General features: G+C 39.0%; 2 protein-coding genes across 3 annotated transcripts in view; both read left to right on the top strand.

Annotated features, from left to right (window-relative positions):
- The window catches only part of erbb3a (erb-b2 receptor tyrosine kinase 3a), a 29,328-nt gene extending 24,261 nt beyond the window's left edge, over window positions 1–5,067 (top strand). For both annotated transcript variants that reach the window (XM_084733258.1, XM_084733259.1), the window contains 6 exons: window positions 37–183; window positions 1,665–1,762; window positions 1,881–2,075; window positions 2,173–2,241; window positions 2,325–2,586; window positions 3,302–5,067. In XM_084733258.1, coding sequence (XP_084589384.1) covers window positions 37–183; window positions 1,665–1,762; window positions 1,881–2,075; window positions 2,173–2,241; window positions 2,325–2,586; window positions 3,302–4,089 — 1,559 coding nt within the window. In that variant the 3' untranslated portion in view covers window positions 4,090–5,067. The remainder of the gene's footprint in view (window positions 1–36; window positions 184–1,664; window positions 1,763–1,880; window positions 2,076–2,172; window positions 2,242–2,324; window positions 2,587–3,301) is intronic.
- Window positions 5,068–7,722: 2,655 nt separating this feature from the next.
- pa2g4a (proliferation-associated 2G4, a) lies at window positions 7,723–18,125 on the top strand. Its single transcript, XM_084733261.1, has 13 exons — window positions 7,723–7,906; window positions 9,735–9,863; window positions 10,166–10,271; window positions 11,151–11,220; window positions 12,239–12,331; window positions 12,774–12,837; window positions 13,021–13,099; window positions 14,244–14,322; window positions 14,472–14,605; window positions 15,328–15,422; window positions 15,513–15,640; window positions 15,733–15,786; window positions 16,713–18,125. Exons 1-13 carry the CDS (start codon window positions 7,825–7,827, stop codon window positions 16,773–16,775), a joined length of 1,176 nt encoding a protein of 391 aa, XP_084589387.1. The 5' UTR covers window positions 7,723–7,824; the 3' UTR covers window positions 16,776–18,125.
- The last annotated feature ends 355 nt before the right edge of the window (window positions 18,126–18,480 follow it).

Raw genomic sequence — 18,480 nt, forward strand, 5'->3', positions numbered from 1 at the left:
GTTTCATGCCTCACTAAATTTGTCTCCTACATTTAGGTGTGACAGTATGGGAGATGATGTCCTACGGGGCAGAGCCGTACACTACAATGCGTCCACAGGAAGTTCCCGATCTGTTGGAAAAGGGCGAGCGCCTGTCCCAGCCTCAAATTTGCACCATTGATGTCTACATGGTTATGGTCAAGTGTGAGTGCTTGTTTCCTATGCTGTCTTTTTAATATATTGTAGTTTCTTGGTCGGTTCACCACTTTGGTTCAGACTTAAATACCTCACTGGCTATCAGACAGGCAGTTTTGATGATAACGATGATGATGATGATTAATCCAAATGATTTTTGGTGATCTCATGACTTTTCATAGTGTCACTATAAGGCCAGAGGTCTAACTTATCAAATGAAGTATCTCAACATCTATTCAATGGATTGCCTGAAAGTTTGATCTCTAGAGGATGAAGCTTTCTGACATTGGTGATGTCCTGATTTTACCTCTAGCATCACTGTGAGGTTGACATTTATAAGATGCACTGCCAGGACATGAGGCACAGACGCTGATGTCAGCCTCAGAAAGAAATCTTTGATGATCCCCTGACCTTGTATCTGGCGCCATCATCAGGTCAAACTTTAATTACTTTAGTATAGGACTAAATACTTGCATAAGTAATAACATTCCCATCAATCTCAGCTGTGTGCCAGCTTTGTGTTTATATCTAATTCCCAAATGTACATGGGAGAAGTTAGCAGGGCTTCCTGCCAGAAGGTCAGTTCTGCCAGAAATCTTTCTGGATGAGTAGGAAAGAGGAACACACACCAGTGTTGGAGAGATGCTGACCATGAAAAAGTACAGGAAGATAGTTGCACACTCATAACCATGATGTGAATTATTTTTTTTTATAATTTACCAGTGTTTCAACATGACAGCCTTCTTCAGTGAAGATGACCATCTTGTCAACACACCAGAAACCTTTCTGCCATTGTCTTTTATAACCCAAATCGTTCCGCATCTTTTCCTAATGCTAGCTAAATAGTTCCGGTGCCTGAACTTAACCAAGAACTTTTGTTGTTTAAGTTTAACCAAACTGCAACAGAAAACTGAAACTGAAGATAAGAAGTCAACTAAGTCAATAATTAGCCTCACATGTGGGTTGAACCCCAGAATCCCAGGTAAAAGAGCTTTTAACCCATTCATCACAAAGATAAATTCTTTCAATTAGAGCTTTGTTGCTGTACATACTATGCCAGCTGACTTCCTAAAGCACTTTGTGACAGAAGGCTTTCTGTGATTTCTAACAGAAAGCTTTCTGGGAGAAAGATCGAAGGCTAGTATGCTAGTTAGTATGCTAACACCCTAAGCTCAGATGGCGAACATGGCAAACATTAAAGGTCAATACCTATATATTTTATATTATATATTATACCTACTGATGGCACTGTCCTTGTGAGCATATTAGCAGGAGGATACTAGTATTTATACTAGTATTTATCTCAAAACATCATTGTATGTTTGGCCTCACAGAGCTACTAGCATGGCTGTAGACTCTTAGTTTTGTTTATTTTACATTTTAGTTAGTTTCATGAAGTTGCATTTTATTGTGCACTAGTAAGAACAACGTTGTAGAATTTAGTGGTAAACTACTACTACTAAACTATGGCCCTTGTTTTTAATTTACAGGTTGGATGATTGATGAGAATGTCCGTCCAACATTCAAAGAGCTGGCGAATGAATTCACCAGGATGGCCAGAGACCCTCCTCGCTACCTGGTGATAAAAGTAAGAAGAGCTGTGCATTCATCAGCATTTGTTTTCTATTGTGGATGGAAATGTTCTGTTTTGTGGAATAAAAGCATACATTCAACCTGCTAATCCATGTCTCACCTTTGTCCCCCAGGAGGACTGCAGCCAACAGGACACAGCCCCGGATGAACTCGCCCAGCGGAGTGCAGACCTGGATGACCTGGATGAAATAGACATGGAGATGTTGGACCAGGAGGAGAAGGGGGTGGTAGATGGTCTGGTTCCAGCCCCCCACTACCTGTCTCAGTCCAGGAGCCTCAGTCGCCTCTCAAAGATGGACACCCACAGAGTAAGAGTCACCACTTTCTGTCAGTTTATGTCTGAAAAGGTCTTTTTTGTCATCTCCTGGATCTAAATGTCACCCCTGTTTTTTTTTTCTTTTAAAGGTGGTTCTTTCTCCAGCAAATGTGGCTGGATACCTGCCGATGACCCCAGGCATTGACATCCCAGGACAGGTAGCTGAAACACCTGCATTATCCCACTGCACACACTCCTACTCTTGTCGTTTTACTAACACAGATTTGTTTGTGTTGTGTAGGCCATGTGGCAATCGCGCTCTCGACTAAACTCTGCCCGTACTGTATCTGAGAGCTCAGAGGGCTGTGGCACGGCAGTGGAACTGGAGATGAGTGAGGACTTGTCTCTGGCTGGCAGCCTGAAGAGACGACGTCATCGTGAGGACAGCGCTTACATGTCGCAGAGGGACAGCATGTCTGGTGGGCCACCAGAGACTCCATCACCAGAGATGAAGGAAGAAGACCAGAATGGATACGTGCTTCCTGGAGACAGTCCAGAGAGAGGTGACAGCACCATTCAGATTTGTTGTCTGTTAGAATGGTATTTGTAAAACACATCCCCAGAAGTCTGGTTCAGTTCTACGGTGTCACAGCCACCATTTTATGGAATGACTACAAAACTGCCAGATCACTCTTACTTCTGTCACACTTTCTATGAAGACCACATCTATAATGCATTATAGGGACATTCATGCATTCATAGTTTTCAGAGTATTCATAGTGTACATTATAATGCATTTATAACTCTTTATGATGTCTCTCATAGAGACAATGTAATGATGATGTTTTCTGATGCACTATATCAAAATGTCCAAGTGTCTCATGGATGCACTTGACTAGTAATAAACTAAAAGTTGACTGATGGAGGCTTATAATACATTATGCACCCTGAAAGGGCACAGAGCCACTGCAGGTGGGGGGTGGGGTAGATAATCAGGGGAGAAATATAGAGTGATGTGTGGATGTTATCATGCTAACCTTTATTTCCCTCACACAAACCCTGACAGGGTTTATTTTACAATAACAACCCACTCAAGGTACATTATTCATTACATTATTCATAGTAGTGGTCTACTATTCAAACATAACAGATCAATCATAATTGAGTATGCAACAAAGCAATGTAATAAACAGCTCTCACATTTTGTGTCTTCCATCTTCCATCTTCATCAGGTTCTTCAAACCTCACTTTACCCGTTTTTCTTTTTTTTTTGTGCAGAGACCCTCCTCTCCACATCTCGAGCCGCTCCTGGCAGGATGGGCAAGTCTCACTCGTCGGGCCTGTTGGACAACCCAGATGATGAAGAATACGAGTACATGAACAAGCAGACGTGTGTCACACCTGTCTCACCCAGGCACAACAACCACTGGCTGAAGCCGAACAAGAAGCGCACCTCATCTGTATCGTCACAAGTGACGGCATGCTCAGGTGACACAACGCCGTCTGTGGAGGTCAGGGGAGGTCACACTAGGAGCAATCACAACTCCGACTCAGAGCAGCAGGGATCTAATGAAGTGGAATATGAATACATGGACATCAGGGGGAGTGAGAAAGACGAAAGTCCTCCTGCACACGATCCTCCTGCTCCTCCTCCAGCAAGGATAGGCAGAGGGGTGCAGGATGAGGATGAGGAGGAAGACGAGGATGAATATGTGGAGGACAGTAACTACCACTACACAAACAGACAACCGAAGCTGCGACAAGCTCTTCAAGACAAGAAGGAGCTGAAGGTGCAGGGAAGGGACGAGGGCGAGGCGTATGAGTACGAAGACATGGACTGCTTTGCTACGCTGCGGCCTGGAGATGCAGTGGTGTACCAGAATTTGCAAAGGGACGGCGAGGGAGCAGCAGGAGGCACCGATGCACATCGATCTGGGTTTGAACCATACGTTAAAGTGCGAGCTGGAGTCGGCGTTGGGGAACCTGGAGCTGGAGACAGATCTTTTGACAATCCAGACTACTGGCACAGTAGGATGTTCCTGAAGGCCAAGGCAGTGCCTACATGAAGAAAATTTGAAGGGCAGGTTCACACCTAAAGGTCCAGTTTCTAAATCGAACAATTGTGAGGACGATACATTGTTTCGGTTTTCCAACTGGTCCGTTCACAAAATCAAACCGTCCATAAATTGTGAACACAAGTCATGTGTTGGAAGGGTCCTTTGACTATTGTTCATATAGTTGGCTGGTAAAAAGACAACATATGGGCCAAGTTCTACCTGGACCATACATACGAACACCTCATAAGACAGCAGGTATTATGTAATTTAATACTGCAGGCATTTCTCACTTCATAATGAGTCGAGGTGTGTCCCCTGTCAGTTGACATTTTGGTAGCAAACGTGCTACTAGATCATCAGTCACCAAAACAGGAACATGAATGAAATAACACATAATGGTACACTTCTCTGATTGGTTTGAATGGTGTTCACATCAGAAACTAACCACTCCAGAGCTCACTTGGCAGCTGTCCGAGACCAACCCTTCAAGGTGGACCACAGAGCGGTTGTTTGGTCTGCACCAAGTCCGGTGTTCACACCAACCCAGACAAATGGCATCCAAGGGGTAAACACTCCAGGGTTTGGATTAACCAGATTAAAGAAAACTAGTGGAACCCACCCTAAAGCTCATGAACTCCCCTCTGAGACGTATTCATGAAGGACCCAAATCAGGAAATACAATCAAAAGCCAAAACCCAACGTGTGACTTTTTCACAGCGTCGTTGTCTGTTACAGGCTCACATTATGTCTGTATGTCAGCCTGTGATTTGGGGCATTTTCAGAAATAATAGCACAGAGTGTTTCTAAACACTAACAGAAATCAGCAGATTACAAGCTACATATTTTTCTGTTTACATGTCGAAATGAACAAAGCTTGTTTTGGAGAACAAATGTATTTTGGAGTGTGGATTTCAATGTTTTCAGACCTCTTTCAATGATGATACATGAAATACATTTTCTACTCAATAAAACTATTTTGAATAGCTATTTTGAAGCACCAACTTTTTATTTTAACATACTGGTATAGCACAATCATTTGTGCAATGTGTGAAGTGTAGGTAATGTTCCTCAGCTGGGTCTAATAAGGAATATGAACTTTTTTGCAACATAATAACAGCAAATTAACAAAAAAAAAAAAAAAAGAAAAAAAAGAAAGAAAGGTTGGTTGACTGAGAGACATTTGTTCAAGTGGATAACGCTCCAACATGGGTCATGGGTTAAACTGACCCTTCGTAAGTCCAGCCTTTTTTCATTTTGTGCTCAAATTACAGCTGAGCAAGCTTGTTGCTGGGGGACCTGTAAAAGCACCATATATTCAGATCTTAAGCAGCTAATGGTGGTAAAAAGCTAATGATTTATATAGATTGGCAGGGTACTTAGCCAGTGTTTTGCTAACATTAGCTTTCAGATATAAGTAGCTAGCTAACAATTTATGTAGATTAACTAGTTAGCTAGTTGGGTAGAATTTGGCTACACCGCAAAACACAACTAACTAGCTAGATAACTAACAATACATGTAGATTAGCTAAAGCTAGCTAGCTAGTGTTTGCTTTAACATTAGCAAACCTAAGATGCAACTCTATATACTGTATATGTCACTTTAACATGTCTCCCAGCGCTGTCAAAATTTGGTTTTCTTTTCAACATAAACATGCCTAGCACATACAGGACTTACGAAGGGTCAATTCCTGTACTGGACATAGAGCAATTTCTATACATTCCACCTCTTGGGATCAATAAATCTGTTTCCAGAGCTTTCAGTCACATCTCACGGCCTTCATCAAGGGATGGAGTTTTATCAGTTTAGTTCACAAAATAAAAAGGTGCTTTAATTTTGTTGTCTTTCTTGTTATGGGACTTAACTAAACTTAAAGGAGAACATGCTAGCAATTGAAAAAAATAGTCCAAATAGTGAGTTGGAGCCATAGATATGAAATGTATATGAAATAGCTGAAATCTCTATTTAATACATCTGTGATTAAAGTGAGTTGTCTGGCAGTGTTTGTAAGTCTGGATGTGATACATGATGCAAGGTCTCATAATAATAGTTAGGATAATATTTCATGTCAAGAAAGTTGCGGTTTGTCATAAAACCGTTGAAGTATCAGACTGTTAAGATACCTAATTAGAAAGACTAAGTAAGTAAGTGATTCTATGACTTTCTCCCTCCAAAAAGATGTTTTTGTACCAGAAAGTAGTCACACAAGGAGCCGCTCTTGCTTGTTCTTTCGCTTCCTGGCTAACAAAAAGACCAGGAGTCACTGGATAAAACACTTCAGGTAAAATAATGCTACAAGGGACAGTGATATTGGTGCTGATGATATATATTGGGCAAGACAAAAAATAGTACTTCACTGAATGGTTTCACACAAAACTAAACTATGACAAACTGTGAGTTTCTTGTCTTGTAGAATTATCTTTTAAATTAACAAACATATGTGTAATTCATGGCACAATTCATTAGGGATCAAAACATTATTTGTCTCTCACTATTGACTATTGTTTGTATTTCTCCCTAGGCAAGGGGCCCAATGGCCACACTGGAAGGAGACTGGCTTCACGTCTCTATAGTGCACACATAAAGACAAAATATTTCATGCAATCAGTGTGAGTGTGACCAACAGGACTGAAGCTGATCTCAAATACTAATTAAGTCATCAGCCAAATATTTTTGTGCACCATGAATTTCTAAAAAAAAAGAAAAAGAAAAAACAAAAAAAAAAACTTTTTTATGTCTCTAAGCATCATGTGTTTGGTCATTTATCGCTCTTTCTCATAAACAGCCATAACTTGTTAGCCATAACTCAAGCCTTCATATGCTAATTATGACTACATTACACACGAATGTTTCATAGGATAAGATGATGAGGTGATGACATTTTAGGCAAAAGGTCTAAGGTCACCTTCACCATGACATCATAATAGTCAGATTTATGTCAGTACTCTGAAAAAAAAAAAAAAAAAAAAAAAAAAAAAAAAAAAAAACTTATACCAACTGCTGAATTCTCACTCCTCTTACAATGCATTCATGTGTTGCCGGAAAATGGGAAAAATTATATCCCAGCTGGCAAAATTCACACGAATGCCCCCTCAAGTAGGAATAACAACTCCGAAAGTCTGAGAAAAATTGTATTTTGTAAAATAGTATTAAGTTGTAACTGTTGCAGTCCATATAGTAAACTAGATTAATTAGAAATGTTTTCATTAGCATTAACCCTAATAACAAGTCCCCTATTCTAGTGCCCCCTACTAGTAGTAGCAGTATGTTGTGTCCACTTTACAACCTCAATAACAACTTTCCATGTCAGAAACTGTCAGAGGAGCACATGAATGCACTAGTAGCTAATAAATAGGGACCTCAGTGTTTAGGGAGTAACTACTTACATGTGAATTGTTGCATTCAATCAAATTACAAAATAAAAGTGACTCTAACCTGTCACAGTTACTGAGAAAAATTATGGAATTAAGTTACAACTACTAATCAAAGTGTTGGTGATTATATAGAGGTCACATCTGGTCGGGTTGTATGGCGCAGATATGCACTTGAAAGTGTGCACTCCTTAGTTCAGGCAGCATTTTGGCGGGTTGGGGTCGTTGTGACGTTGGTAGCGTCACCGTACAGTGGGAGGGGCTTTTAGGGCAGCAGGAGGCCGGTGCTAACAGGAGCAGTCAGAGCCAAGCTGATCTGCGGGGAGCTGCTGTCGCCGATTAGGTTCGACTAGCGACTGAAACTTCACTGCCAAGATGTCGGACGATGAGCAAGAGCAAACCATAGCCGAGGACCTCGTGGTCACCAAGTACAAGATGGGTGGTGACATCGCCAACCGTAAGTAAATTTAAACGAGCAGCCGTTGGTGAGTGGGTGAGCTGACCCGCTCCTCTCGGCCTGTCGTGCAGTCAGCTAACAGTAGTTTACCAGCAGCAGCAGCCATGTGGTTTACATGCGAGGCACACATATGCTATTCTAACGGGCTAGCTCGGTAGCTAGCTAGCTAGCAAGCAGGTGCAGCTGGTTCAGTTTTGGCTAATGCTAGCTCCTCTATTACTGCTCAACGTTGATGTAAGGCTTCACTGTAGGGAGCTGTCTGTCTGTTTAACTAACGCGGGATGCTAACTACGCAGCTAACCTAAGTTAGCTCAGCCTGTTGCCCACTACAGTCAGCTAAAAGCAAACGTGTACGAGCTGAAAGATAAGCAAGCATTCACAGATATGAAGCTTCGGTACATGTTCTCCTTGTACCATTAGGCTGAGCACTTTGTGTTAGTTTCTCCTCAACTTTTGATTATTAAGTAAGTTCTCTCTTTAATTGAAACAACCATTATGCTGATATGTTTGCTTAAGGAATAATATGAGGACTGCAGCTTGCATGTCATTCTAACGTTTTTCAGATGACATTAACGTTATCTTCCTGTCCAATATCTGAGCTGGTCGTTTGACTTTTCTGAGTTGTTAGTCATACGAAAATACTTCGTCATTCAAATAGAGTCCTTACTCATTCACTGCAATTAAATGATGACTAATTTGAAATTAGGACGTGAATAAAGTCTTTTGTTACTGTTTATTTAAATTCATGCCACATTATCAGTATATATTATAAAATATATACTGATAATGTACTAAAAGTACATTTTCAGGAATAAAAAAATTAAGGAACTGTTAAAAGATAAAAAGAGCATACAGTAATGTGTGTTTTGGCCCGATTCAGCACATTAAGTACATGACAAATCAAGTTACTGCAACATATTGACAACAAAATCGTACAAACAACAAATGTTATAGAGCAGATCTTGATTCGCAACATTGCCAGCTGATATATCAAAGATGGCATTGCACTGTACAAACTCTCTGATGGTTGACAAATCTTTTATTGTATATGTAGTCATATCACCACCACATAATCTTTTTTAAGTCTTAGATGCTCTATAGGGCTAGACCTAACGATTATATTTGCTATAGATTAATCTTTCGATCATGTTCTTGATTAATCAATTAACTGTTTGGTCCAAAAATGTTAGAGAATGGTCAAAATTGTTCAGTACTGTTTCCCAAAGCCCAAAATGACACCCTCAAATGTCTTGTTTTGTCCACAACCCAATGATATTCAGTTTATTGTCGTAAAGGAATAAAAGCAACAAAAAACCTTAACATTTGGATCGTTTTTCTTATAAAAAATGGTGTAGAACAATTAGTCAATTATCAAAATAGTTAGTTACTGATTTAAGCTTAATAGTTGACAACTAATCAAGCAGCTTTAGTGCTCTACAAGCCATCAGAGTTGGGTAATATTGAATCAAATAATCCCAATATTTCTGAATCCATTCCATGACAACTGATGTTGTTAAGGTAGGGGTTGTGGGTGGTGAGCTCTTTTTTTGGGGGAACAAAACAAAACTATTAATCATTATTGGACATTTGGCAATCTATTGTATGCAGTGAGCCCAATACTGGTGAAATATGCAAGTGGCTAGTAGATCTGCTTCACTCACCAGCCAAAAACACAATGGTAATCTATTGAGTGGATGATAAAATTTGATCATTCGTAATCCATATCTATCACATTACGTCACGGTATCAGTACTGTATTAATACATCTATCGGCTCTACTTTGTTTCTCTTCTGTTTCCCTTCATCAATTGCTGTTTGTCTCCTCCAGAGGCTCTTCGTCTGGTTGTGGAAACAGCCAAGCCCGGCGTGTCAGTGCTGAGCCTTTGTGAGAAGGGGGATGCCTACATCATGGCTGAGACTGGAAAGGTCTTCAAGAAGGAAAAGGAAATGAAGAAAGGTGAGGCAAAGATGACACCAGTGAGTCTGTTGTTATTCAGGTGAACTGTCGTAGACTCATCAAGAAGAGTAGATGCAGTCATTTAAGTTGTTGGTAGTGTGTTTGTGTGTGAGTTCACGCAACCTTAATTAGTTTTCATAGCACCAGGGATATTAAAACAACCTGTATGGTGGCAGAGTATGACAGTCTTAAGATTTGTAGGTGATCAAAATACCACACCGTCCATCCTTGTAACGTGTTCTTGCTAAACTTGTGGATGATTTCCAAATGAAGACTTGGCGGTTCTCTTTTCCTTCTTCTAGGCATTGCCTTTCCCACCAGCGTCTCAGTCAATAACTGTGTTTGCCACTTCTCTCCCCTGAAGAGTGACCCTGACTACACACTTAAAGATGGGGATCTGGTCAAAATGTAGGCACCACGCTCTGTCTACAATACTGTCACCCCCTCTTCTTCCCTGTGTGTCTTGAGTCTCCCAGTGTGTCATCCTCCCTTCTGTTCATGTGATATCTTGGTTTGTGTGTGAGGGTTTTCTCTTTGCTGTTGGCTGTCTGCTTCATCAGTAAGGTCTCGTCTTCCTGTGTGTCCTGTGTGGCAAACGACAAGTAAGGTTGGACATTTTTAGAACAGGTGTTTTTGCGGTGTTTTGAAGTGATATGTTGGATTTTTTTTACGCCCATCTGCTAAGTCCAATTCACCACATTTTGCTAATGCATCGTTGTGCTTTCTAAAAGGAAGTTAGGTCATCTTAGTTGTTGTGTTGCCACGTACTGTGTGTCTGCGTCCTCTCTGTCTTTTGTGCTACATGCAAATTTGCCATGTCTTGTGTCTTTGTCTTGGTGTTGTGGTCACATGCACAAGGTTTGTATGTTTCTCGCTTTTCGCACACTCCTAGCCTCACCCTCTGGCTGGCCATGTCTGTTCAATTTATTATCGTCTGTAGTGCTGCTCCCTTGAATTTACAATAAGTCCTTCACTGCTCTGATGTACAGCCAAAAGAAATTCACCTTGAAGTATATGTTCCATTTAATGGGCCATAACAGATTAAATTGTTTTATTTTTGTCTGACCCTGTCGGTTATTGTTTAGTCTTTATTAGTGTCATTTTCCAAAGTGGAGGATAGTTGACTTTTTGTCCTTCCAGAGTTGATTTGATTGATTTGTCCCTGTGTCAGCATTAGTAATCTTGATATCTGGGTCCCAGTTAAACTAGCAGTGAATATGACATATGAGCAGTTAATTTGTTTTATTGTTAATTCACACTCTCATCTCTTCTTTTCCTCTTGTGTAGAGATCTTGGGGTTCATGTTGATGGCTTCATTGCCAATGTTGCTCACAGCTTTGTGGTAGGAGCCAGTAAGGTGAGGGCATTTTTAAAATACTGCTTCAGTCACTGTTTTGTGTCCTATTGTTTAAGGCTGATCAAGTAATTGAAATTTTATCAAAATTGCAATATGACCAATGGTCAATTTTCAAATTGCAGGAGGTGCAAAAGGAGAAATGTGTCAGAATACCATTTTAAATGAAATGTTGTCATATACTACAGACTAAAAGGGACAGTTCACCCCTAAATCTAAAATATATATTTTCCCCTGGCGTGTAGTGTTATTTATTCATCTAATTTTTTTCTGGTGTGAATTGCCGAGTTTTGGAGGAATCAGCTGTAGAGATGTCTGCCTTCTCTCCAATATAATGGAACTACATGGCACTTGGCTTGTGGTGCTAAAAGCATCAAAAAATAAAATTTAAAGATTCAAAACCAGTGTCTCTTTCCAAAAATCATGACCCAGTTACTCAAGATAATCCACAGACCTTGTTGTGGACGGTTTCATAAAGGAACTACTTTCTTTTTTAATTTTTCTAATAGAAAGTAAGTAGTACTGGTAGATTTTACTGCAGAAAGAAAGTAGTTCTTTCATGAAACTGCTCACAACATGGTCTGTGGTTCATCTTGAGTAATTGGGTCATGGTTTTTGGAAAGAGACACTGGTTTTGAAGTTCTCAAATGTATTATGGCACAAGCCAAGTGCTGTTTAGTCCCCAAGAGAAGGCAGACATCTTTATGGCCGATATCTCCAAAACTCTGTAACTCACACACAAAAAAAAGTTTAGATGGATGAATGGTAGGCTGGTGGGGAAATGTGTATTTTGGATTTTGGGGTGAACTGTCCCTTTTAGGAAAGATATGCATTTAGCACAGACCTTCGCAAAATCACCCTGTAATCATTTTATTGTTTTTCAATGAAAATGAGAATAATGTAAAAATTATCATTCCCCCTATCACAAGAGTAATGTCGGGCCATTTTTCCCCCTAAATCGTTCAACCTTACTCTTGTTAGAGCACGCATTTTTAAACTTCCCACTGTCTTATTTCTGTAGGAGAACCCTGTCACAGGCCGGAAAGCTGATGTAATCAAAGCGGCTCATCTGTGTGCAGAAGCAGCTCTTCGCCTTGTTAAACCTGGTAACCAGGTATGTGTAACCACCTCCTCACAGTCTTCTCTGTCAGCCAATATGGTCTTCTGTACAGTGGCTGGCTGTGGAGATGGAACAATTTAGATGGGCCTTATTCTGAGGAATTAAAACTCTGACTACACAGGACATAACAATATATCAAATATTGCCATGTCGTACTAAAAATGTCTTGATACCAGACTGTGCCAGTGTCCACTGTGATATTACATGGTTAATTATCTTATTTTAATCTCTCTTAGACAAGTCAGATTCCCCATTAGTTTTCTCTGCCGCTTGTCTCTCCTCTCTTCATCCACTAGATTAAAAAAATATATTATTGGCCATGGTATGGATGCAAGCCAAAATTAAGTTATGTTGTTATGTAATGTTGTTTTACGGATGAGTCTGAGCAAAACTGTATTTTGGATGTGAAAGTAATGCATTTTTCTTTGTCTCTCAGAACACTCAAGTGACAGAAGCCTGGAACAAGATCGCTCAGTCGTTCAAATGCTCCCCAATTGAGGGTGAGTGTCTCATTAAAAGTTTGTGCTTCTCAGCGTGCCGCATCATGGAAAAGGCATTCAATGCAACCATGAGTGGTTCACATTTGAAAGACTTTTGTCCTTCAGTTTCCTCCTCTCTCTTCAGATTTGTTATGAAACGCTTGTTTCAATATTATGTTTTCTGCCTGTCTCTCTGTTTGAAAGGTATGCTGTCTCATCAGCTAAAGCAGCATGTCATAGATGGAGAGAAGACCATCATTCAGAACCCAACAGACCAGCAAAGGTACATTTTGGGAGGAAGAGGGGGAAATCCTTAGCATTCTGTGGCTGTTTTGACTTGTAGTAAACCGCTAAGACTTGATTTAAACTGGAGTCTCTCACATTTTGTGTCCAAACCCAGAGTGCAGATGATAGATAATGCTTGCATGCATTGAGGAGTTGTGGGATTTGGTCCTGTGGCAAAACATTACACACTGCTTGTCTGCTCGTTCAGATGTACTACTTTATAGTTTTAAACAGTTATACTTTCTTTCAATTTGCCATCTGCCTGTAAATTTTAGCATTTTTATAAGCATTATAAGAAATGTGACCCATAATGTCTAAGGTGTGGCATAATTTTGAACAGAAATAATCTTATTTGAATATCACACATTTAGTTACCCAAAATACCACCTGTCCACTCTAACACAGGATAGCTTGTCAGCATTTAAAGTCACCTACAGTTGTTCTTAGCAGTTTTAACCAGGACACTGTATATTTTTAAAAATTATTGTATTTATCAAAGAGCAAAACATTTGCACACCTGTGAGAAGATGCATAGGAGAAGACTCAGCAATATAAAGCAAAAAGATTCCTGCACGCCATCTTCTGCACTTTGAAATTCGAGATTCAATGTTTCTGATGAAGCTTGTTGCACCAAAACGTGTTGAATATACAAATGCAGAAGACAGTCTGTGGGAGTCTTTTTGCTTTTTAAGTAAATTAATTAAATAAATGTGTATATAACCATAAAGACTGCAAACCTGACCATGTTAAATTTTGGTCACCCCAATCACAAAGATGCATATTTCCCACAGATGCTTTCCAGCTCCCTCACACTCACTTATCCCAATCTGGTCAGATGTGAATTACAGTTTCTTGTGGTGCGGTTTTCAGATCTGTCTGAGTCTTGTCCCAAAGCCCCAGTATAATAGAAATAAATGGGGTGTGGATTGTGGTGCTAAAACCAACCAACCACAATTACATTTGGAAAAACTCAACAGTCTTTAGTGGAATTTTGTAGATCTTCACCCTATTCATGGTGACATCTGTGGATCATCCTGCACAATGTATCATAACTATCTTGAGTGGCTGCATTTACCTTGAGTATGAACAGAGGACAAAATATGTTACTCATCTTTTTCACTGGCTGCTGTCGACATTTTCAGGAAGGACCATGAGAAGGCTGAGTTTGAGGTACATGAAGTCTATGCGGTGGACGTCTTGATTAGCACCGGAGAAGGGAAGGTCGGTGTCCTCATGAATCTGTCTTTATTACCCACAGCTGCCAAATGTGTACACATCTGCTGTAGCAAACAACAAATTACAAGTAAAGAATCAACATTAATATTGTTTTTTTTTTTTTTTTTTTTTAACCCCATATCATTTACACGTAGGCCAGAGATGGAGGTCTGAGGACCACCATTTATAAGCGGGACCCCAGTAAACAGTACGGCTTGAAGATGAAAACCTCTCGTACTTTCTTCAGCGAAGTGGAACGACGCTTTGATGCCATGCCCTTTACTCTTCGGTATGAACACCATTCTTTACATCCAGCCATTAAAATATATACAGTAGTCTACCACATAGTAAAATTTGAAATGACTTGACAGCAATTTGAATATTAATTATATGGTGGCTATAGGTCCTTTAAAAAGTCTTAATTATCTAAATTCACTTTTACTAATGAGACCTTTTGTAAGTATTAAACACAAATGAATGCTAGCTCCAAGTGCAAAACACCTGTGCATTTTAATGAGTTATTTTCAGATGCTTTTGTTATCCTGTTACAGTCTTTGAGGTTTCTGTTTTTCATGTTTATTTGTGTGCTTTTTCTGCTGGTCACCTCTGTAGCATCTGTCTGGATGTCATAGTAGAGCTAGCTAGTTAGCTAACTTGCAAAGACTCCTGTTTCTTTGGGTTTTCTTTCTACCTAATTTTAACCCTTTGCCTAGTGCTTCCATTTAGCTGTTTATCTTCAGCATTTCAGAGCAAGTGTCCTTCATATCATTGCACCCATCAACTTTAAATTTGCATAACTTATACTTTGACACTAACAGTATTTTCTCTGAAGATTGTGCCTATATTTTCACATTTGATGGTTAATCTTATTGAAAAATTAGAATTGAATTTAATTAAACAGTGGCATTTAAAAGTTTTAAAGTCTTAGATTTTACCTGCGGATACCGGTAGACATGCTGTAATATACTTTGGCTAAAGCACTTAATTAATACCATCATCCATTTCCATCAGAGCCTTTGAGGATGAAGCCAAAGCCCGTCTGGGTGTGGTGGAATGTGCCAAACATGAACTGGTACAGCCCTTCAGTGTGCTACATGAGAAAGAGGGTGAGTGTTTACCTCTTTCCTTTATCATAGTATTTCTTTTTAACAGTTTTCACTTATTTAACACCCATCTCCTTCTATATTTGTTCTCAGGAGAGTATGTAGCTCAGTTTAAGTTCACAGTGCTGCTGATGGCCAACGGGCCTCACAGAATCACCAACGGGCCCTTTGATCCAGAGCTCTACAAGTCAGAGCATGAAGTTCAGGATCCAGAGCTAAAGGTAAAGACCATGAATGTGCTACATGCTGCTCCTTTGTCACAGAGAAACTGATTGAATTAAACATATTCACAAACGTCTCTTCTCTTTTCTAGACTTTACTACAGAGCTCTGCAAGCCGTAAAACACAGAAGAAGAAGAAAAAGAAGGTAAATTATTACTTGTGTATACTATGAACAAAACTAGACTTTGACCCCTCAGTTAGTGTTGTTGCAGTGACTGAATTTCCACTGTGGTGTTATTTAGGTTGGCTTAATAGCACAGTATGCAGTATTAGCAATGTTCTTTTGTTGTTCTTTTGTTGTTGTTTTGCAAATGACTTAACTTATGATAAATTAATTTATATTATTATATAATTGTATTACTTCAAAGCAAGGATGGTAATGGTATACATCACCATAAATTTGTTTTTTTAAATTTGCGATCAGCTGATATGACTGCATCACAACTGTATTGCTTAGACATATTTCACATAGTACAGAAGTATTATAATATTTGATGTGTAAAACTTGTATAATAAATAGAAAAAAATAAAACCCTTTCTCAAGTATTACCACCATATACTATCACTGTCGTCTGACAGGATTTGCAGATTGTTTCTGAACCATGTACATATAATGGATAAAGTTGCACTGGTCTTTTTTCCAACTTCTCATCATTCGGTGCACTGTAGTGAATTGTTACAAACAAGCTAAAAGCAAAGTTGTCTATATGCTGTCTGTTAAATTAACTTTGCCATCTATCTTCAAATTTATCAAACCTCAGACATTACTGGTTATTTTATCTGTGCTTTTAAGGTTTTGTTTGGTTTAGTCAAAATTCATACCGTAGGGCAAATTAATACTGGCCCTCGTATTGCTTGCTGAATTTTTTGAAACACCGATTCATTCACTTAACACATATTGAAAGGGAAAACAAAGAAAAAAACATGAACGTATCGCTTGTTGCAGTTCCTTGCCATCTCCTGCTGTTGGCTTGTCATTAGTGTGGTATTTAAAAACTCACTGTGTTCTACCATTACTCTTGTCTTTGTTTCCCATATTTACTGATCTGTACCTCTCTTCACATCCTCCAGGCCTCAAAGACAGCAGAAAATGCCACTGGACAGCCAACTGAGGACACAGAAGCTGCAGAATAAATAAATACTGCCTTTCCACACATGCAAGACCCCAAAGAGAAGAAGGAGAAAACATGAGAAATTGCCCCAAACTCTCTGCTTTTAAATGAATATTTAAAGATCCAACATGGATGCTTAACCCTTTACTGCATTAATTGAAAGAATCATGTAAAGAGTGTTGCTTTTTCTTCCCTGTTTTGAGTGGGAAATAAAGAATATTTGCAAATAGTTTTACATCTCTGAAAAGATTTGTTGCCAAACGGTAAGTGAGATGGTGCCTTTTTTTTTATTTTTTTTTAATTATCTGCAGCTGAAAAATTATCATTGAAGTTAAATTTAAGCTTACAGTGGGCATTGATGCAAGTGCATCATTCTGTAGTTTTGACATCCAGCTGTGGGTTAAGGATTATTGGACGGTACCAACAGAAACCTGGATCACATTCGTAAACCTGGACTGCTTTCTGTAAGGCATCACGTGTCATGAATTCTCCTGTTGCTTGAATGGGATGGTACGACTAATTGTCACGTTTCCCTTTGGCAACAAACTTTAACAAGTTTTCTGAACTTGTTTATATGTAAAAATTTATATTAAAAAGAAATCCGGTTGTTTTATTGGAATGTTAATGAGCACTTTGTCACCTCTTCAGTGTGAGAATGATATGGGATGATGAGTTGTCATCCAGTGCATTATGAAACAACTTAGACCTTTAGCATTTAAAAACATTTAATTAAAAGCATTTTTTCATAACTACATCATGCAGTAAAGGGTTAAATGATAAGTCTGTCTCACTAATGAAATAAAGTGTAACACAATTGACAGTAATTACAGGGATTGTAGACTCATAGATGTCATTTGCATCAGAGTTATTGTAAAGTTTTATGGTTATGCTTCTATCATCAAGGGCTGCCCACATTTTTGGCTAAAATGTTATAACCACACTAGATTTTTTTAAAGCAATAACCTGAGCAGAAGACTGGAATATTTTTAAGTATGTAAGCAAATGGTTGCAATCAGCTTGACTTTAGGGAACAAAACTGCCACATTTACTGCCATTGCCCTCGAATTTTATGAAAAGATGGAAATCTACTGTATACGTTCCAATTTTAAAAAACTTTTCTATTAGCAACACCTGTTACTTGCTTTACTACGTCATTAGTCTTGCGAAGTGTGACAACTGAAGCTGGTGAAGCTTGGCAAGGGTTTTATGGGTGTCTTCTTCAGTGGAGTTGGACCAGTAAAAGATCATTTCAGGTCTGAGTTTCATCTCGAGGTCTGGGACTGTGTTGAGAAAAGTAAAATCCTGCTTTGTAGCTCAGTCAGTGGGCAAATATGGAACTTTACATCTAATGAAATAAAAACATTTTCATACATATCGCTTCGTTTTCTCATATGATTTTGTCAAAGTTCAGTATTGAAAAATGTCTGCAGTGCAATATCATCATTACCTTCTTTCAGACTGAGGTTTTAAGTTCTGTGATTGTGTGTGTGGTGTTGATGGAGAAGAATTTTTTTTATTTTTTTTTTATTTCAAGAATACATTTGAACTTTCAGGCATAAGACAGAATAAATCGATTTTTTTTCTGACTTTTGAAAATAGAGTTCAAATTTTAATGTTGAGAGTAATGTTGAATCACCATTTTGAGAATAACAATACTTATTTCAACTTAATTCTTGAAATTAAGAAACATTTCTCATGCCTGACAGAAATGCTGGATGTTCAACTCA

Source organism: Lutjanus erythropterus, chromosome 2 (assembly GCF_056507025.1).
Source record: "Lutjanus erythropterus isolate fLutEry1 chromosome 2, fLutEry1.hap2, whole genome shotgun sequence".
Lineage (NCBI taxonomy): Eukaryota > Metazoa > Chordata > Actinopteri > Lutjaniformes > Lutjanidae > Lutjanus > Lutjanus erythropterus.

Excerpts from the sequence above, each read along its gene's own strand:
- pa2g4a (XM_084733261.1), top strand. The coding sequence starts at position 7,825 with ATGTCGGACGATGAGCAAGAGCAAACCATAGCCGAGGACCTCGTGGTC. Across the intron at positions 11,221-12,238 it reads TTGTGGTAGGAGCCAGTAAG|GAGAACCCTGTCACAGGCCG; the intron begins GTGAGGGCATTT and ends TTATTTCTGTAG. Across the intron at positions 15,787-16,712 it reads AGAAGAAGAAGAAAAAGAAG|GCCTCAAAGACAGCAGAAAA; the intron begins GTAAATTATTAC and ends CACATCCTCCAG.